This window comes from Pseudophryne corroboree, chromosome 4 (assembly GCF_028390025.1).
Source record: "Pseudophryne corroboree isolate aPseCor3 chromosome 4, aPseCor3.hap2, whole genome shotgun sequence".
Classification (NCBI taxonomy): Eukaryota; Metazoa; Chordata; class Amphibia; order Anura; family Myobatrachidae; genus Pseudophryne; species Pseudophryne corroboree.
In genome coordinates this window covers 879,902,234-879,924,490 of record NC_086447.1, presented here as the reverse complement: position 1 = coordinate 879,924,490, position 22,257 = coordinate 879,902,234, and the positions used below count along the sequence as shown (strand labels likewise).

The 22,257-nt window shown below is 45.7% G+C and overlaps 1 protein-coding gene across 1 annotated transcript in view; it reads left to right on the top strand.

The window, feature by feature from the left end:
- The window catches only part of DNAH8 (dynein axonemal heavy chain 8), a 1,853,457-nt gene that overhangs the window by 856,003 nt on the left and 975,197 nt on the right, over positions 1-22,257 (top strand). Inside the window, exon 34 of the mRNA XM_063918852.1 lies at positions 1,053-1,190. Within this exon, the coding sequence (XP_063774922.1) occupies positions 1,053-1,190 (138 nt within the window). The remainder of the gene's footprint in view (positions 1-1,052; positions 1,191-22,257) is intronic.

The following is a 22,257-nucleotide window of genomic DNA, read 5'->3' as shown; positions in this document are numbered from 1 at the left end:
GGAAAGCTTCTTCAAGGGCCCCAACAGTGCACCAACGATTCCTTTAGCCTACAGAAGTGACTTACCCGGGTAGCACAACTATCATAACTCTCAATTTGAGTGCTTTGGGGTCAGTACTGTGATTGGAATTTATGATAACCATTGGGTTGGTAGGGTTTATTAATTAGAACCGGTTCTAAAATATTATTTATTTATGTATGCCTTTTATTTGGTAATAATAATATTATTTAATTTTATTAATTTACTTACATGTACTTTATAGTAATTCATTATTTATTACGATGTATGGTTCCAATGATATAAAGTTGTATATCGACAATGATATAGCATTGCAGTGTTAATAAAATAATTTAATTAGTTACTTACCAGTTACTGGAATCCTCACGGAGACGTGTGTGACAGATCTGAATGACAAAAGGTAATTGTAGCATTTAGTAATTGTTTAAGGATAAACACTATTACACGCAGGGTTTTCCCAAGCGAGCCCTTGAATATTAATGCTTGGGTGGAGGCACTCCTCTTTAATGCTATAGTAATCTATAACTGTTCTGAAACCAAAGGGAAAGAGGGTTACATAGTAAAAGTGTTAACACAGATAAAACTATTGAAAAAGAAAAAATCTTTAGAAACGAATAAAGTATTTTTTTTTTTTTTTATCATTTCATTTTAAGATTTATTAGAGTGGTACACCTACTGTGAAACAAGTACAGTAATAGTGTATAAAACCTAGTATAACAGCAATAGTATAATAACTTGGTAAATAGGCTTTCTCATGTATTTTCTAATGCAGATGAATCATACCACCAAAGGGATTACTGCTGGAAATAACAGTGTATAATCAGTGGTAAACCTTTCATGTGTGTGCTGATTGTACTTGTTTCACCAGAAATAAGTCTTTTTGCACATTTCTGTATAAATGAGTGTTTATATCGTCTTTATAAATACAAGGACTGATTTCATATCACCTGTGGGGACTTCACACTGACAGGTTGGCAGAGAATTTTCTACATGGACCATTAATATTGTGTATTCTGTTTTATGTTCTTATGTAGGAAGGAATTAGGCCTATTACAGAAACTGTATGTATTATATGATGATGTGATAAATAAAATCAGTGGATACTATGATATTCTATGGACAGATGTAGATATTGAAAAGATAACAACAGAATTGCATGCTTTTCAGAACAGGTATGTTTGTGGTGTAAACTATTACCTATTCATCTTCTGTCTGTGTAAGACTGTGAACACTGAAGAAAATGTACATAAACCCTAATGTGTTTTATTATTAATTTATAATGCACTTTGCATATCTGTTGTGTGTTTACAAATGTTTTAGTCTACATTTTTTTTAAACATACATCTTTGCTAAAACAAAAGGTTATAATCTTCTTCTATTAAAGCCAAATGCATGTGGAAATGTTTCAACCTATTTCTTACTGCATTGTGATGAATGCCAGGCTTCAACTGTTTTTCATTTCTTTTATATAAATTCTTAGGGGTATATTTACTAAGGGGTATATTCAATTAAAGTCGGATCCTCTCCGATAGAGAGGATCCAACACTACAATATTCAATAGCAGGCCGGTTCCGCCCGTTTACCCTCCCATTCTGACTATTCATACCGCCCTCTCTTATGGGTGAAAATTAATGGTCGCAAATAGCCCATTTTCGATGGCGTCGGGGTCGAAAACACATGGATGCCGCTCATCCATGTGTTTTTTGACTTGTCGGAATTTCCAACAGGGCGAAAAAACTGCACTTCAATTGAATATTGAAGTATCGGAAGGTTCAGATTATCGGCGGAAAGTGCCGTCTTTCCGCCCTGTCGGAACTTCCGACCGTGATTGAATACTCCCCTAAAGCTTCTAAAACTGAAAAGTGGTGATGTTGCCCATAGCAACCAATCAGTTTCTATAATTTTCTAGGATGCAATAGAGAAATAATAGACAGATTGTGATTGCTGCTATGGGCAACATCACCTCTTAATTTTTTAGAAGCTTTAGTAAATATACCCCTTAGACTCCAGTGGATAGTAGGATGATTTGTAAACATATTTATTTCTTTTTGTTGGCTTACAGACAGAAATAAGATATTTTTAATTTTAAAAGTAATTTTTCAAAAAAAGGTTCAAATACAAATTTTGAATGAGTATAAATGAATATAATAAACATACTGCATCAAAGACTTTACAATGTGTAGCTATTTAGGGTGATGGGGTTCCTTTGATAAGACTAAGGGAGGTAATTAGGTGTATAATGAATATAAATGGAATTTGTTCATGATCTAGGGTTTACTAATGTTGTTCTCACTAAGATACTTTCCTTACTGTATTGTGGTCACTGGGATGGTGTATGTACACTACTGTATGGTAGCCATTGGGCTGGTGTCTGTATGATATGTTGGTCATTGGGATATTTTTTGTATTGTTTAGAACTCACTAGGTTGGTCATTGTATTGTATGTTAGTCACTGGGATACATTGATGTATTGTGTCACTTGGGATGTTCTCTGTATTATTGGGAATCAGTCAAAGGTTTTCTGTATTGTATGGCGGTTACTGGGATGTTCTCTTTTGTATGGCGTTTACTGGCATGGCTTCTGTATTGTAAGGTAGTTACTGGGATGCTTCCTGTAATGTATGACAGTCACTGGTATGCTGCCTGTATTGCATATAGGTCTATAAACTGCCTGTCATTGTTGTGACTCCATTTACAACTGTGTGTTGCATTGAATTAGCTTCCCAGCAATGTGTCTACAGCTAATGGCATGTCACACCACGTACTTTTGTGTTTGCCCCACCTACAGTTAATTTGGTACTGCCTACTGTATGTGATTCCAGGGATTTCAGAATTTTTCCTGGGCTACAATAAGTTCTCAGTCAGTCTCTTCTTGCATCACACAGTTGGGTTGTGGAGCTTTTGGTACCCTTACATCTCTGAGAACAGAGCTAAAGAAAGTTGTCTTTTTACACAGACTGGTTGTTCCTGTGCCCATTTCAGCTCCATGGATAAGAGCATTTAACCCCATAAAGTTGGACTTCATTTATTTGTCAGAAAGGATTGTACTTTAATATGGTATTAATAGTAAATAGTAATAGTAGTAAAAGGAAATGCAGTGTCATAGTAAAGATATATTGTATAATAGAGCTTATCTGGTAATTAGTAATAATAACTTGGTGCTAGTCATCTCCTTCATAATTCTTAAGGCCAGTACTTACTGGCCGATGTGGAGCACAGCGCAATGTGTGCTGAGCGTGCGGGGGGAGATGGGGGGGCGCTCATTTCACCAGTGGGTGAAGTGAGCGACCTGCTAGATTGGCCAATCTAGCACCAACGATAGCGATGCGCGGGGCTGCGCATCGCTATCGCTGTAGGGAGTACACACGGATCGATCATGCTTAAAATCTAAGCAATCTAGTCAGATTACTGCTTCTAGCTAATATCATGTGAGATCACATGGAATCACTGGGCTTGCATTACAGTGTAACAGTGGACCTCTTTTATTAAAGTTTTCTATTAAGGTTCTTACAATGGTAAATGCATCCTTCTTGTCTATATCTTCCACTCTCCACATTCCATCACCCAGTGGAAGCTGCACAGAAATGGCAGTCGCTAATTGCTGCATAATTATTGGTGGCTGATAAATGCTTTTGTCTTGCAATTGCCACAAACTCTTTCTCCCTCAGCAACTACAATCACTGTGTACCATATGAAATTATACCTCATTGGAGCAGGGTCATCTATACCTTCTGTGTCATGTCATGGGGCTTAATTCAGAGTTGATCACAGCAGCAAATTTGTTAGCAGTTGGGCAAAACCATTTGCACTGCAGGTGGGGCAGATGTAACATGTGCAGAGAGAGTTAGATTTGGGTGGGGTGTGTTCAAACAGAAATCTAAATTGCAGTGTAAAAATAAAGCAGCCAGTATTTACCCTGCACAGAAACAAAATTACCCACCCAAATCTAACTCTCTCTGCACATGTTATATCTGCCCCCCCTGCAGTGCACATGGTTTTGCCCAACTGCTTACAAATTTGCTGCTGCGATCAACTCTGAATTACCCCCCATGGTACCTTATTTGGTTTATGATCCCCTGTACAGTGCTGCATAATATACAGGCAATGAACTAATGAACCGCTATGCCTCTTATTTCATGCATTTAGGATTTTTGTCTTTTACTTGTATCTTTATATTTTCAAAAGAAAGGAATAGTTGAGTTGATGTATGTTGTATTAAAAACTATGGTCCACAGCAAAAATAAAACCTGCTGTCCTTAAATTTGCGATATTGAAAATAAAACCAAAATATGTATCTATAATATTATATTTTATCTCTCTTCCATGGAGGACACTGAATATGATGGGTATAGTTGAGCTAGAGGAGTCTGGGCACAAAAAGGTTAACTTCTTTGAAGACAGCTCAAGCTCCTCCTCCCCTATACACCACCCCCTGTCTACATCAGCCAGTTTTCTTTTTATGCCCAACAGAGCTGGGCATGTTTTTCCAGCTGCTGCAGTGGTTTCTTCTTTTCTTTTTACTTTATTATTATTAATTCCTTTTTATTTTTACTCTGGTGGCCAGGCACAGTGCCACACCAATGGGATCTTGCTCTGGTGTCTGCAACACTAGCGACTGGGTTAGTGACTTCGGCCGGACCCTAGACCACACCGGGGATGCTGCCACGACCGGAGCACAGGGCCAGCAGGTAAGCAGAGTCAAGGCACAACTGCATTTTCCCCTTTGGTGGAGGGGACCACCGGATTGGCGGCCTGGTTCTCTCGGATCCACCACTATATCACCAGTTTGCAATGGATCATCATAAATACAGTAGCAAATCCCGGGGGGTCAGCCATAGGGGGAGAGCCTTAGCCCGTTTCTCTCCCCCACTTTTTGGCATGCCTCCTTTCGCAGGCAGGCAGGATAAAGTCCTCTTGTTAGTGGACATTTAGTTATAACACAAGGGGTCATTCAGATCTGATCGCTGTAGCAAATCGCATCACAAGCAGCGTTTTTTAGCTGAATGCGCACATGCAAAGTCACGAGTGCGCATGTGCTGGCCTTGCTGTGCAACAAATGTGCAGACATACACATGAAATTTGTGAACGCAGACAGGCAACGTCAGAGAGGCGTGGTGAAGGCGGTGCGGGGGAAAGGATTTGTAGGCTAGTGAAAAGGGGCATGAAGGTGGGCAACCTCTCAACCTCCATCCCCCACTCAACGTGCCCCTCACTCTTACACCCCCTCTCAACCTCCCTCCCCCCTCAACCTTCATCCCCCATTCAAGCCCTAACCCCATCCAACCTCCCACTCACATTCAAACACCTTCCCCATCCAACCTCCCACCCCATTCCCCCATCCACCTACCACCCCCATTCCAGCCTATTCCCCCAACCAACCTCCCACCCCCATTCAAACACCGTCCCCAGTCCAACCTCCCACCCCCATTCAAGCCCATCCAACCTCCCACCCCCATTCAAACACCTTCCCCAATCCAACCTCCTACCCCCATTGAAGCCCATCCAACCTCCCATCCCCATTCAAGGCCATTCCCCCATCCAACCTCCCACCCCTTCTTTTGAGCAAGTAATGGGAGAGGAAGAGGAGGCCAAGTTTGCCACTATGCCAGCAGAAGAGGAGGCTGAGTGGGCGGCAGTGGTGGAAAGTAAGCATTTTTCTCATACGTCCTAGAGGATGCTGGGGACGACATCAAGACCATGGGGTATAGACGGGATCCGCAGGAGACATGGGCACTCTAAAGACTTTTCTTTGGGTGTGAACTGGCTCCTCCCTCTATGCCCCTCCTCCAGACCTCAGTTGTAGAAATGTGCCCAGGCAGACTGGATGCACTCTGAGGAGCTCTACTGAGTTTCTCTGAAAAGACTTATGTTAGGTTTTTTATTTTCAGGGAGAACTGCTGGCAACAGACTCCCTGCTTCGTGGGACTGAGGGGTCAGAAGCAGAACCAACTTCCTAAAGAGTTTCATGGCTCTGACAGGACACCATTAGCTCCTGAAGGGTACTGAACGCTAGCCGTGTCTAGATGCTCACTCCCACGTCACCCCCCTCGCAGAGCCAGAAGTCAGAAGACAGGTGAGTATGAGAAGAATGATCTTCAATCAAGTAAGTGACGGCTGAGGTACGACAGGGCTGGCGGGAGCGCAGCGCGCCATTGCTGCCCACACACACAAGCACTGCAGGGGGGCGGGGGGTGGCGCCCTGGGCAGCATTAACACCTTTATAAACTGGCTAATAGGGGGCATAAGATGCCCAGGCACAGCCCTACCCCGCCAGTATAAATATTACAAACTGTCTCTGAGGTAAAATGGGCGGAGCTTCTTCCTCAGGCAGCCAGCACACTGCTCAGCACCATTTTCTCTCTCCTCAGGCTGCATAGATATAGCTGGTCCTCCTCCACTTCTGACTACAAGCATTCAGGGTGTAAATAAGGGGGGCACAAAGCAGTTTGGGTGCTTTACAAGCGTGTTTTACTTTGTAAAGAGTGCTGCATGTCAGTGGACATTCTGTGTTCACAGACATTAAATACAGGCACTGGGGTTGTGAGCTGGCTGCTCCTATACTGTGTCCCTCTGAAAGATTTTACTGTGGGTCTGTCCCCAAATAAGTCCCAGTGTGTCTGTGAGTGGTGTACAAGTGTGAGGCATGTCTGAGGCAGGAAGTTCCTCCCCAGAGGAAACCATTTTAGGGACACAGAGTTGTAATGTGGTGGCGCTGCCGGCACACCAAGAGCCTGCATGGGTGAAAGAGATACGTGACAGTATGCATCTGATTAACAGGAGATTAGATAAGTCTGAATCTAATGCTACATGCTGGAGAAAATCTGTGGAAGATGTGATTTTTCAGGACTCTGTTCTTCCTTCTGCAGGTGGCCCCTCTGGGTCACATAAGAGACCATTTGCAAATATTGCGAATACGGATACCGACACAGGCACTGATTCTTGTGACGACGATAGTGACTCCAGGGAAATAGATCATAATTTGGCAAAAAATATACAATATATGATTGTGGCTATAAGGGAGGTGCTGGAAGTTACAGAAGCCACTCCTGTACCTCAAGAGAGGGCATATTTTGGTAAGGAAAAGACATTCAAAGTCACTTTCCCACCTTCTCACGAGCTAAATACTCTTTTGAAGGGATGTGGATGAATCCTGAAAATAAATTTCGTATTCCCAAGAGGATTCAGATAGCTTACCCTTTCCCAGCAGAGGACAGGAAAAAAATAAGAATCACCCCCTGTGTTAGACAGTGCTCTGTCCAGGTTGACAAAGAAGGTAATTCTCCCTGCACCTGGCACGGCTTCACTAAAAGAGCCGGCAGACCGTAAAATGGAAACTACATTGAAATCCATTTATGTAGCCAATGGTACACTCCTCAGGCCCACTATTGCCTGCACGTGGGTGAGTTGCGCTATTGAAAAATGGTCAAAAAGCGTGTCATCAGAAATAGACACGATTGATAAAGATGAGATACTCCTTAAGTTAGGGAATATCAAGGATGCTGCCGCCTGCATGCTGGAAGCAATGAAGGATATTGGACTCTTGAGTTCACAAGCCGCTACCATGGCAGTATCGGCTCGGCGGGCGTTGTGGATTCAGTAGTGGAACGCGGATGCAGATTCCAAAAGAAACATGGAGGCTCTCCCGTACAAAGTTGAGGCCTTATTTGGCGATGGCCTGGATGCGTTAGTCTCGGCGGCTACCGCAGGTAAGTCAACGTTTTTGCCCTCTGCACCTGCACCGTCAAAAAAGACATATCACCCACACATGCAGTCCTTTCAGCCTAATAAATACAAAAAAGCAAGAGGTCCCCCCTTCTTTACAGGTAAGGGAAGAGCAAAGGGAAAGAAGTCCGCAGCGACTTCTGGTTCCCAAGAGCAGAAGTCTACCCCTACTTCTACCAAGTCTTCATCATGACGCAGGGGCTCCCTTGCGGGAGGCCGCTCGGGTGGGGGCACGTCTCAGACTGTTCAGCCAAGGTTGGATTCTGTCTGGCCTGGATCCCTGGGTATTGCAAATAGTATCCCAGGGATACAAGCTGGAGTTTCAGGACGTTCCCCGATGCCGATTTTTCAAATCGACCTTGCCAGCTTCTCCGCCAGAGAGAGAAGCAGTAACAGCGGCAATCCAAAAGTTATGTCAGGACCAGGTCATAGTCCTGGTACCGTTGTCACAACAAGGGGAGGGGTTTTATTCAAGCCTCTTTGTAGTTCCGAAGCCGGACGGCTCAGTCAGACTGATCCTAAACCTAAAAGATCTGAATTTCTAGTTTAAACTGTTCAGGTTCAAGATGGAATCACTGAGAGCAGTGATTTCCAGTCTGGAGGAGGGGGACTACATGGTGTTTGTAGACATAAAGGATACTTACCTGCATGTACCCATTTATCCTCCTCACCAGGCTTATCTGAGATTCGTGGTTCAGGATTGCCATTACCAATTCCAGACGTTACCTTTCGGCCTCTCCACAGCGCCAAGGGTATTCACCAAGGTGATGGCGGAGATGATGGTCCTCCTTTGACAGCAAGGAGTCAATATAATTCCTTATCTGGACGATCTCCTGATAAAGGCGAGATCCAGGTAGCAGTTGACACAAAACATCTCACTCTCTCTGTCAATACTCCAACAACACGGTTTAATCATAAATTATCCAAAGTCACAGTTTCAACCAACGACAAGGTTGTCTTTCCTTAGGATGATTCTGGACACAGAAGTTCAGAAAGTAGTTCTGCCGGCGGAAAAGGCCTTGGAAATACAGAAAATGGTAAAACAGATACTGAAACCATCCTCTGTGTCGATCCACCAGTGCATTTGGTTGTTGGGGAAGATGGTGGCGGCCTACGAGGCCATACAGTTTGGCAGGTTCCATGCCAGAATATTCCAGTGTGACCTGTTGGACAAGTGGTCGGGGTCACACCTACACATGCAACGGAAGATAATCCTGTCGTCAAAAACCAGGGTTTCACTCCTGTGGTGGCTGCACAGCTCTCACCTACTGGAAGGACGCAGGTTCGGGATTCAGGACTGGGTCCTGGTAACCATGGATGCAAGTCTCCGAGGCAGGGGAGCAGTCACTCAAGGAGAAAACTTCCAAGGACGTTGGTCACATCAGGAAGCCTGCCTGCACATAAACGTGCTGCAGCTGAGAGCCATTTACAACGGCCTTCAACAAGCGGTACATCTTCTTCAAGACCGTCCCGTGCAGATCCAGTTGGACAATGTAACAGCAGTCGCGTACATAAACAGGCAGGGCGGAACAAAAAACAGAGCGGCAATGGCAGAGGTGACAAGAATCCTCCTCTGGGCAGAAAAACATCTAAAAGCTCTGTCGGCAATATTAATTCCGGGAGTAGACAACTGGGAACTAGACTTCCTCAGCAGACACGATCTCCATCCGGGAGAGTGGGGCCTCCACCAAGAAGTCTTTGCAGAGATGACAAGTCTTTGGGGAGTTCCTCAAATAGACATGATGGCATCTCGTCTCAACAAGAAGCTTCAGAGATATTGTTCCAGGTCGAGAGACCCTCAAGCAATAGTGGTGGATGCGCTAGTGACCCAGTGGGTTTTCCTGTCAGTGTATGTCTTCCCTCTACTTCCGCTGATCCCAAAAGTACTCAGGATCATAAAAAGAACAAGGGTTCGAGCAATCTTCATTGCCCCAGACTGGCCAAGGAGGGCTTGGTACCCGGATCTTCAGCAGTTGCTCGTAGAAGATCCTCTGCCTCTTCCTCCTCGCGAGGACCTGCTGCAGCAGGGGCCGTGCGTGTATCAAGACTTACCGTGGCTACATTTGACGGCATGGCTGTTGAGCGCCAGATCCTAGCCCGAAAGGGTATTCCCAAGGAAGTCAGCCCCACTCTTATTCAGGTCAGGAAAGGAGTTAAGTCGAAACATTACCACCGTATTTGGAGAAAATATGTGTCTTGGTGTGAATCCAAGAAAGCTCCTATGGAAGAGTTTCACTTAGGACGTTTCCTCCATTTTCTACAGGCTGGGTGGGAGCAGGCATCCGATTGGGATAAAAAAAGGTCCAGATTTCGGCCTTGTCAGTGTTCTTCCAAAAACAATTGGCCTCTCTTCCAGAGGTTCAGACCTTCGTGAAAGGGGTTCTGCACATCCAGCCTCCATTCGTGCCTCCAGTGGCACCATGGGACCTTAACGTGGTGTTGCAGTTCCTTCAATCGGATTGGTTTGAGCCTCTACAAAAGATAGAGTTGAAGTTTCTCACTTGGAAAGTGGTGATGCTTTTGGCATTGGCATCTGCAAGACGGGTGTCTGAATTGGGGGCCTTGTCTCACAAGAGCCCTTACCTGATCTTCCATGAAGATAGGGCAGAGTTGAGAACTCGTCCACATTTTCTTCCAAAGGTGGTTTCGTCTTTCCACATAAACCAACCTATTGTAGTGCCAATAGTTACTGACACATTCACTGAGTCAAAGTCTCTAGATGTGGTTAGGGCTTTGAAAATCTATGTTGCTAGAACAGAGCGAATACGGAAAACAGAGGCCCTATTTGTCCTGTATGCTCACAACAAGATTGGGTGTCCTGCTTCCAAGCAGACTATTGCACGTTGTATCAGAGATACGATTCATCAAGCTCATACTACGGCTGGATTGCCGTTACCGACATCGGTAAAGGCCCACTCCACTAGGAAGGTGGGCTCATCCTGGGTCTCGGCATTACAATTTTGCCGAGCAGCTACCTGGTCGGGGTCAAACACATTCGCTAAGTTCTACAAGTTTGACACCTTGGCCGATGAGGACCTTAAGTTTGGTCAATCGGTGCTGCAGAGTCATCCGCACTCTCCCGCCCGTACTGGAGCTTTGGTATAAACCCCATGGTCTTGATGTCGTCCCCAGCATCCTCTAGGACGTATGAGAAAACAGAATTTTGATACCGGTAAATCCTTTTCTCCTAGTCCGTAGAGGATGCTAGGCGCCCGTCCCAGTGCGTACTGTACCTGCAGTTTAGTTATTTAAGTTACACAAGTTGTGTTATCTTGGTTCAGCATGTTGCTGCATTAGTTCATGCCTGTTGGCGTGTGTTATGTTGAATGCCATGTGTGCGGCATGGTTGAGGGTGTGAGTTGGTAGATATCTTACCACTAGTTTAAAGTTAAATCCTTTCCTCGAAATGTCCGTCTCCCTGGGCACAGTTCCTACAACTGAGGTCTGGAGGAGGGGCATAGAGGGAGGAGCCAGTTCACATCCAATGAAAAGTCTTTAGAGTGCCCATGTCTCCTGCAAATCCCGTCTATACCCCATTGTCTTGATGTCGTCCCCAGCATCCTCTACGGACTAGGAGAAAAGGATTTACCGGTAGGTATCAAAATCCTGTTATTTTTTACTTTTAATTGAATTTTTTTTGTTTGTTTTTTAATAAAAAATTACTACAACATGTATCTTCAACTTGTGTTCCTGCAGCTGTTGTGGAAATACACATCCCAACAATCCCTGAAACAGTTTGGCTATTAAGGCATGCTATCACTGAGGTAGCCCATGCTTGGATGTGTAGTTCCACAGCAGCTGGAGGGACACAGGTTGAAGACACATTTACTGCAGCAGATTACAGAAAAACATCTTTTTAAAAACTGGGTCATAACAGACATTGGGGTAAATTTACTAAGATCCCGATTTGGACCGAGATGCCGTTTTTTCTTCAAAGTGTCATCTCGGTAATTTACTAAGCAAAAATCACGGCAGTGATGAGGGCATTCGTAATATTTTGGAAGTCCTAGGAAAAAATCACGAATCAATACACCATCGGTCAAATACGCCTGCAATTTGCTAGAAATTGGGAATTTACTAAAAAGTGCAAAACACAAACACTGCCGACAATAACCAAACACTGCCGTGATAAAATACAAATCGTGAAAAAGTGCTAAAAAAAAACAGACCTGCTTTTTTATCCCGTGTTTGTATAGGCATGCACGGCCAGGGGTGACTAGTTGGATATTTGATGCCACGGCCGCAAGGCACTGTATAAAAGTGACCCCCGGCTGTGGCATTATCTGTCCAGCTAGTGGAGCCCGGTGCTGGTTTCAAAAATACGGGGGACCCCTACTCTTTTTGTCCCCCGTATTTTTGGAACCAGGACCAGGCGCAGAGCCCGATGCTGGTTGCTTAAATATGGGGGAACCCCTGTCCATTTTTTCCCCATATTTCTGCAACCAGGATCGGCTCAAAGAGCCCGAGGCTGGTTTGCCTTAGGAGGGGGGACCCCACGCAATTTTTTTTTTACATTTAAACTTTATTTTTTTGTTTAACAAAGTGCACAATGAAGCCCAGCACGGATCTCTCAGATCCGGCCGAGATTCATTGTATTAAAGTCGGCAGTGTTTTACAAGTCACTCACGTAAAACACTGCCTAAAAAAACGAATGACATCAACATCGGAAAACCCGAAAATGCAGAATACGGCAGCTTAGTAAATTAGTCGTAATCAATTCAAAAAGTTGCATATTTACACTTTCGATGTCATTCGTGATTGAACTTTGACCTCAAACGGGAAAACACGAATCTTAGTAAATTTACCCCATAGAGGTAGGAATGCCCTGTTTCCAGAATCACAAAGTATGTGGAATTCAGAAATAAAAACAATGGTAGGAAGTATTTCTAGCACTATCATAGTGCACCAATAATATTGTTAAAACATTCATGATGTCATTGAAATGAATAGTTAAAGGATTTAAAAAGCCAGGTGTGTTGTAGGTTCATTTGAAAGGCTTGTCTGAATAGCTATTTTTACAGGACCATCTTATGATGTGTGTGAGACCATTACATACAGGCCCGGCGCTACCCGCTCAGCGAAGGGATGCAGTGCAGGGAGGCGCTGGGACGGATAGGCGCTTCCCCTACTCTGCATCCCTTCCCTGCTGCGCCGTCCTGTCCCCCCCTGCTGCTGCCACTGCTGTGTCTGTCACTGTGTGACAGGCACTGGCAGCGGGCACCTGCAGCATGATACGCCTCCTCCCTCCCCTCACCTCATCTCATCTGTGTGAGAGCGCCGAGTACGGGACAAAAGGGGGCGGAGCTAAACGGGCAGGTAGGGGGCGTGGCTAAATGGGGCATAAGGGGCGGAGCTACACGGACCTGGCTGCTGTACAGAGGGAGACTGGATTCGGTAAGTAGAGGGTGAGAGAGAAGTGTGTGTGTGTATGGTGGGTGTGTATGTGTGTGTATATATGTGTGAATTGTGTGTGTGTGTGTGTGTGTGTGTGTGTGTGTGTGTGTGTGTGTGCATGGTGGGTGTGTGTGTGTATATATGTGTGAATTGTGTGTGTGTGTGTGTGTGTGTGTGTGTATGGTGGGTGTGTGTGTGTGTATATATGTGTGAATTGTGTGTGTGTATGTGTGAGGTATGTCTGTGCGCGCGCTCTATGGACGCCACTACTGGGGGGGCATTACGTATAAGGACGCTATTACTACAGGGGGGCATTACGTGTAACAACGCTACTACTGGGGGGGCATTACGTGTAAGAACGCTACTACTACTGGGGCTGGGGGCATTACGTATAAGGACGATACTACTACTGGGGGGCACTACGTATAAGAACGCTACTACTACTGGGGGGGCATTATGTACAAGGACGCTACTATTACCGGGAGGGCATTACGTATAAGGACGCTACTACTACTGGGGGGTATTACGTATAAGGAGACGTCTACTACTGGGGGTGCACTACGTATAAGGACGCTACTACTACTGTGGGTGCATTATGTATAAGGATGATACTACTACTGGGGGTGCATTATGTATAAGGATGCTACTACTACTGGGGTGCATTACATATAAGGATGCTACTACTACGGGTGGGGCATTACGTATAAGGACGCTACTAATACGGGTGGGGCATTACGTATAAGATTAATAAGATTGTGCTACATTGTGGCGTAATTTTAAATGGGGGTACTACTGTGTGGCCATGCCCCTTACTTGTGAGACCACACCCCTTTTCCTGGCGCGCGCCAAAGGAATATGGGAGGGCGCAAATTTAGAGTTTGCAGGGGGGCGCCGAACACCCTAGCACCGGCCCTGATTACATAGGATGGGTAGTGGGCCAACAAACTCCAGAAATTGTGTTTGTGAACAAATGAGCCGTTAACATGACAGATGCATAGTGTAGATGGAATTTGGGTGTTTTGACTAGATAAGGGGAGAGATATATATTGAAATTAGAAATATGTATGCTAATAATTGTTTATAGGTGTAAGTTTTTATATGTTATTAATAAGTAGCATATGTGAAGAGCAACAGAGATGATATGCACACAATGACGTTGCGTGTTTGTAATCACCTTTGCAGTGGCATTCTTAATGAATTGTAGTGACGATGATTTACAAATTATTTTTATCTGCAGCAGGTTACATTAGTTTCCACAGGGAAACATCAGGTGTAGAGTGGGATCTTGATCCAGAGGCACCAACAGGCTAAAGCTTTAGGCTGTCCCAGATGCATTGGGGCCTCCTCTATAACCCCGTCTCCAGGCACTGAGAGCTCAGTTTTCGACTTGGTGCTGCAGCAGCAGGTCACCTAACAGGAGGGCTGTACTGGGCAGCCCTGGAAAGCTTTTTCTGACAGAAAAAAATCTTAATTTCTGGGCTAGCAGTGCTGTATATCAGGGTGACACTTCAGCGCTGCAGCTCCATCACCTCCCAAACGGCGTTGCATACTCCCGCGGCTTAGTTCCTGGGTACTTGCAGCGTAGACGTCCCGGCTTAGGCAAACAGTTGCAGACTGCTCTCCTGGATCACGTGGCTGTTATGGGGAGGAGGTAAGAGGGTCCCCAGGCGGGAGCCGCCATTAAATCACGTTCCGTCCGTAACCTAGGAAGATGGGTCGTGGTGCTGGCGTGAACACTGTCACCAAACAGGGACCCCACTAGACCCCAGGGGGTCATACAGGTCGGGTGTACTAATGCCCTATTTAATAAGGCTCGCTAGTACCTGGGGTGGAAGACCAGCATAGGGGAGATGGCACTTGACCTGTATACCTGGCCCAGGGCGACATATACTGTAGATTTTCCCACCCTGGAACTGCCTCACACTCTCCCTCCCTGACTAAGACACTGGGCGCCATCTTTTGGACATAGCTGCAGCTGGTCTTTGGGACTACAGGGCAAGGTCTCCCTTGTAAAGCCGCCAGTATACAGTGCTGTAACTTTACAAACACTTGCGTATTCTACATGTCTCTATATAGACAGCGTTAGTTAAGAAAAAGTGTACCTATTACAGAATATATTGTACGAGCATTCTGATACATACCTCCGGTCTAGGACTGCGCTGTGTTACACACACATATATATATATATATATATATATATAAATTTTTTCTCATACGTCCTAGAGAATGCTGGGGTCCACTTCAGTACCATGGGGTATAGACGGTTCCGCAGGAGCCATTGGCACTTTAAGACTTTTCAAGGGTGTGAACTGGCTTCTCCCTCTATGACCCTCCTCTAGACCTCAGTTTAGAAAATGTGCCCAGGCAGACTAGATGCACTCCAGGGGAGCTCTACTGAATTTCTCTGAAAGACTTATGTTAGGTTTTTTATTTTCAGGGAGGACTGCTGGCAACAGTTTCCCTGCTTCGTGGGACTTAGGGGACAGAAGTAGGAACCAACTTCCTGAATAGTTTCATGGCTCTGCTTCTGGCTGACAGGACACCATTAGCTCCTGAAGGGTACTGAACGCTAGCTGCGGCTATGTGCTCACTCCCACAGCCCGCCGTCACCCCCCTTACAGAGCCAGAAGTCAGAAGACAGGTGAGTGTAAGAAGAAAAGAATCTTCACTCATCGTGATGGCTAAAAGGTACCATGCAGCGGGCGGGAACGCTGCGCGCCATGCTACCCACACACAAACAGGCACTGCAGGGTGTAGGGCGCGGGGAGGGCACCCTGGGCAGCATGAAACCTACTAAACTGGCACAAATAAGGGGCATAAGATGCTGATGCACACTCCTACCCCCACCAGTATAAATATCAGTATAAAAAAATCTGAGGGGAGACGCGCCACTGCAGGGGCGGGGCTTCCTCCTCAGTCAGCCAGCACACTGCTCAGCGCCATTTTCTCTCCCTCCAGGCTGCAGAGAAGAACGCTGGTCCTCCTCCACTGCTGAACCAAGTATCAGGGTGCAAAACGGGGGGCACAGTGAAATTTGGTGGTATATATTGTGTGAAAATATCATTATAAAAGCGCTGCAGGTCTGTGGGCATTTTGTGTTCACAGATATTTTATTACTGGCGCTGGGTTGTGAACTGACAAATCCTATCTGTGTCCTTCTGACAGATTTTACTGTGGGTCTGTCCCCTATAAGTTCCGGAGTGTCTGTGGTGTGGTTGTGCAGGTGTGTGACATGTCTGAGGCAGGTAGCTCTTCCCCTGAGGGAGCTATTTTAGGGACACAGAGTTGTATTGTGGTGGCGCTGCCGGCACACCACGAGCCTGAATGGGTGAAAGAATTACGTGATAGTGTGAATCATATCAGTAAGAGATTGGATAACTCTGAGTCTCATGCAGAAAGCTGGAGAAAATCACTGGAAGATGTGATTTTTCATAGTTCTGCCTTGTCATCCACAGGCGACCCCTCTGGGTCACATAAGAGACCTTTTGCTCAAATTGTACAAACTGATACCGACACGGACTCTGATCCCTGTATCGACGATAGTGATTCCAGGGGAATAGATCCTAAATTGGTGAAAAGCATTAAATACATGCTTGTTGCTATAAAGGAAGTCTTGGAAGTTACGGAGGCCCTTCCTGTACCTCAGGAGAAGGCTTATTTTTATAAGGAAAAGAAAATTAATGTAACTTTCCCTCCTTCTCACGAGCTAAATACTCTATTTGAGGGAGTTTGGGCAAACCCTGAAAAGAAATTTCAGATTCCCAAAAGGATTCAGGTTGCTTATCCTTTCCCAGCAGAGGACAGGAAAAGATGGGAGTCACCCCCCCCATTTTAGACAGTGCCCTGTCGAGGTTAACTAAAAAGGTGATTCACCTTGCACCTGGGACGGCTTCACTGAAAGAGCCGGCGGACCGCAAGTTGGAGACTACGTTAAAATCTATTTATGTGGCCAATGGTACGCTGCTCAGGCCCACCATTGCTTGCGCGTGGGTGAGTAGTGCTATCGAAAAATGGTCAGATAACTTGTCATCTGAAAAATTGACACGATAGAGACGAGATACTCCTAACATTAGGTCATATCAAAGACGCTGCTACATACATGCTAGAAGCCATGAAAAATATTGGACTCTTGGGTTCAAAAGCCTCTACCATGGCAGTCTCAGCTCGGAGGGCGTTGTGGATTCGCCAGTGGAATGCTGATGCAGATTCCAAAAGAAATATGGAGGCTCTCCCGTATAAAGGTGAGGCCTTGTTTGGAGATAAGCTGGATGCATTAGTCTCTGCGGCTACCGCAGATAAGTCGACATTCTTGCCTTATGCTCTTGCATCGGCAAAAAAGACGCATCACTCTCACATGCAGTCCTTTCGGCCCAACAAATACAAAAAGGCCAAAGGCTCCCCTTTCTTTGCAGGAAGAGGGAGGGGAAGAGGAAAGAAATCTGCAGCGTCTCCAGGATCGCAGGAGCAGAAATCAACCTCTGCTTCTGCCAGACCTGCAGCATGACGCTGGGGCTCCCTTGCAGGAGCCCCCTCGGGTGGGAGCACGTCTGAAACTTTTCAGTCAGATCTGGCTTCAATCTGGCCTGGACCCATGAGTCTTACAAATAGTGTCCCAGGGATACTTACTGGAGTTTCAAGACGTTCCCCCATGCCGATTTTTCAAATCACCCTTGCCAGCTTCTCTTACAGACAGAGAACTAGTAACAGCTGCAATTCAAAAATTATGTCAGGATCAAGTCATTGTCCTGGTACCCTTGTCTCAGCAAGGAGAAGGTTTTTAATTTAAGCCTCTTCGTAGTTTCGAAGCCAGACGGCTCGGTCAGACCAATTTTAAACCTGAAGAATCTGAATCTCTACCTGAAAAGGTTCAAGTTCAAGATGGAATCTCTGAGGGCAATGATTTCCAGTCTGGAGGAAGGGGACGTCATGGTGTCGGTAGACATAAAAGACGCTTACTTGCATGTCCCCATTTATCCTCCTCACCAAGCTTATCTGAGATTCGCAGTACAGGATTGCCATTACCAGTTCCAGACGTTGCCGTTCGGACTCTCCATGACACCGAGGGTATTCACCAAGGTGATGGCAGAGATGATGGTCCTACTTCGACAACAAGGAGTCAATATAATTCCTTACCTGGACGATCTCCTGATAAAAGCGAGATCCAGGGAACGGTTGGTGCAGAATATTGCAATCTCCCTGTCAGTACTTCAACAACACGGTTGGATCATAAATTTTCCAAAGTCGCAGTTGGAAACGACAACAAGATTGTCCTTTCTGGGGATGATACTGGATACAGAAGTACAGAGGGTATTTCTTCCAGTACAAAAGGCTCTGGAAATCCAGAGAATGATCAAACAAATTTTGACACCAACAAGAGTGTCGATACATCAATGCATTCGGTTGTTGGGAAAGATGGTATCGGCCTACGAGGCCATACAGTTTGGCCGATTCCATGCCAGAGTATTCCAGTGGGACCGGTTAGTCAAATGGTCCGGATCCCACCTACACATGCACCAGACAATAATCCTGTCCTCCAAAGCCAGAATTTCGCTCCTGTGGTGGCTACACAGTTCTCACCTCCTAGAGGGACGCAGGTTCGGGAGTCAGGACTGGGTGCTAGTAACCACGGATACAAGTCTCCGAGTCTGGGGGGCAGTCACGCAGGGAAAAAGCTTCCAAGGCAAATGGTCAAGTCAGGAAACCTGTCTTCACATAAACGTTCTGGAATTGAGAGCCATACACAACGGCCTTCTACAAGCGGGACATCTTCTTCAAGATCAACCCGTGCTGATCCAGTCGGACAATGTAACAGCAGTCGCGTACATAAACAGGCAAGGCGGAATGAAAAGCAGAGCGGTAATGGCAGAGGTGACAAAGATCCTCCTCTGGGCAGAAAGACATGCAAGAGCTCTGTCGGCAATTTTCATTCCGGGAGTAGACAACTGGGAAGCAGACTTCCTCAGCAGACACGATCTCCATCCAGGAGAGTGGGGCCTCCACCAAGAAGTCTTCACAGAGGTGACAAATCTTTGGGGAGTTCCTCAAGTAGACATGATGGCATCTCGTCTCAACAGGAAGCTTCAGAGATATTGTTCCAGGTCGAGAGACCCCCAAGCAATAGCAGTGGATGCACTGGTGACACAGTGGGTATTTCGGTCGGTGTATGTCTTCCCTCCACTTCCACTAATACCAAAAGTTCTCAAGATCATCAGAAGAACAAGGGTTCGAGCGATCCTCATTGTCCCAGACTGGCCAAGGAGGGCTTGGTAGCCAGATCTTCAGGAGTTGCTAATAGAAGATCCTCGGCCTCTTCCTCTTCGCGAGGATCTGCTGCAGCAGGGGCCGTGCGTGTATAAAAACTTACCGCGGCTACGTTTGACGGCATGGCAGTTGAGCGCCGGATCCTAGCCCGAAAGGGTATTCCCAAGGAAGTCATCCCCACTCTTATTCAGGCCAGGAAAGGAGTAACGTCTAAACATTACCACCGTATTTGGAGAAAATATGTGTCTTGGTGTGAATCCAAGAAGGCTCCTACGGAAGAGTTTCAGTTGGGACGTTTTCTCCATTTTCTACAAGCAGGTGTGGATGCGGGCCTAAGATTGGGTTCAATCAAGGTCCAGATTTCGACCTTATCAGTTTTCTTTCAAAAACAATTGGCCTCCTTTCCAGAAGTTGAGACCTTTGTGAAAGGGGTGCTGCACGTCCAGCCTCCATTTGTGCCCCCGGTGGCACCATGGGACCTTAATGTGGTGTTGCAGTTCCTTCAATCGTATTGGTTTGAACCTCTACAGGAGATAGAATTGAAGTTTCTCACTTGGAAAGTGGTGATGCTTTTAGCCTTGGCATCCGCAAGGCGGGTGTCTGAGTTGGGGGCCTTGTCTCACAAGATCCCTTACCTGATCTTCCATGAAGATAGGGCAGAGTTGAGAACTCGCCAACAATTTCTTCCGAAGGTGGTTTCATCTTTCCATATAATCCAAACTATTGTGGTGCCGGTGGCTACTGACACCTTCACTGAGTCAAAGTTTCTTGATGTGGTTAGATCTTTGAAAATTTATGTCGCAAGAACAGCTCGGATATGGAAAACAGAAGCTCTGTTTGTGCTGTATGCTCCCAACAAAATTGGGTGTCCTGAGGTACGATTCAGCACACTCATTCCACAGCAGGATTGCAGATACCAAAGTCGGTAAATGCCCATTCTACTAGAAAGGTTGGCTCATCCTGGACGGCTGCCCGGGGGGTCTCGGCATTACAACTTTGCCGAGCAGCTACTTGGTCAGGGTCAAACACGTTTGCAAAGTTCTGCAAGTTTGACACCTTGGCCGATGAGGACCTCAAGTTTGGTCAATCGGTGCTGCAGGGTCATCCGCACTCTCCCGCCCATACTGGAGCTTTGGTATAACCCCATGGTACTGAAGTGGACCCCAGCATCCTCTAGGACGTATGAGAAAACAGGATTTTAATACCTACCGGTAAATCCTTTTCTCCTAGTCCGTAGAGGATGCTGGGCGCTCGACCTAGTGCGTAATTTACCTGCAGTTATTTGTTTGTAGTTACACAAGTGTTGTGTTGTAATTGTGTTCAGCATGCTGCTGCAATTGTTCATGCCGTTGGCATGTGTTATGTTGAATGCCATGTTGTGCGGCATCGTTGAGGTGTGAGCTGGTATGAATCTCACCGTTAACTTAAAAGTAAATCCTTTCCTCGAAAAGTCTGTCTCCCTGGGCACAGTTCCTATACTGAGGTCTGGAGGAGGGGCATAGAGGGAGGAGCCAGTTCACACCCTTGAAAAATCTTAAAGTGCCCATGGCTCCTGCGGAACCGTCTATACCCCATGGTACTGAAGTGGACCCCAGCATCCTCTACGGACTAGGAGAAAAGGATTTACCGGGATGTAGTAAAATCCTGATGATATCAATGTGTATATATGTATGTGTATATATATATATATATATATATATACTGTGTGTGTATATATATATATATATATATATATATATATTTAAATATATATATGTACACACACACACACACACACACACACACACACACACACACACACACACACACACACAGTAGTCCAGTGGAGCTTTATTGTACAGGTTGAGTATCCCATATCCAAATATTCCGAAATACGGAATATTCCGAAATACGGACTTTTTTGAGTGAGAGTGAGATAGTGAAACCTTTGTTTTTTGATGACTCAATGGGGTAAATTTACTAACATTCGTAATTCTCCCGATTTGGTGGGAGAATAATCACGAATGACATCGAAAGTGTAAAACTGCAACTTTTTGAATTTATTACGACTAATTTACTAAGCTGTCGTATTCTGCATTTTCTTTTGTTCCGATGTCGATGTCATTCGTGTTTTTTTTTAGTTTTTTACGGCAGTGATTAGCAAAACACTGCCGACTTTTTCTAAATGAATCTCGGCCGGATCTGTGTGATCCGTGCTGGGGTTCATGTTTTTTGTTTTTTTTTAAATAAGCACTGTAAAACTGTAAAAAAAATGGCGTGGGGTCCCCCCTCCTAAGCATAACCAGCCTCGGGCTCTTTGAGCCGATCCTGGTTGCAGAAATATGGGGAAAAAAATGACAGGGGTTCCCCCATATTTAAGCAACCAGCATCGGGCTCTGCACCTGGTCCTGGTTCCAAAAATACGGGGGACAAAAAGCGTAGGGGTCCCCCGTATTTTTAAAACCAGCACCGGGCTCCACTAGCTGGACAGATAATGCCACAGCCGGGGGTCACTTTTATACAGTGCCCTGCGGCCGTGGCATCAAATATCCAACTAGTCACCCCTGGCCGGGGTACCCTGGGGGAGTGGGGACCCCTTCAATCAAGGGGTCCCCCCCCCAGCCACCCAAGGGCCAGGGGTGAAGCCCGAGGCTGTCCCCCCCATCCAATAGGCTGCGGATGGGGGGCTGATAGCCTTTTTGTAAAAATGTAAGATATTGTTTTTAGTAGCAGTACTACAAGGCCCAGCAAGCCTCCCCCACATGCTGGTACTTGGAGAACCACAAGTACCAGCATGCGGCGGAAAAACGGGCCCGCTGGTACCTGTAGTACTACTACTAAAAAATACCCAAAAAAAGACAATACACACACACCTTGAAAGTA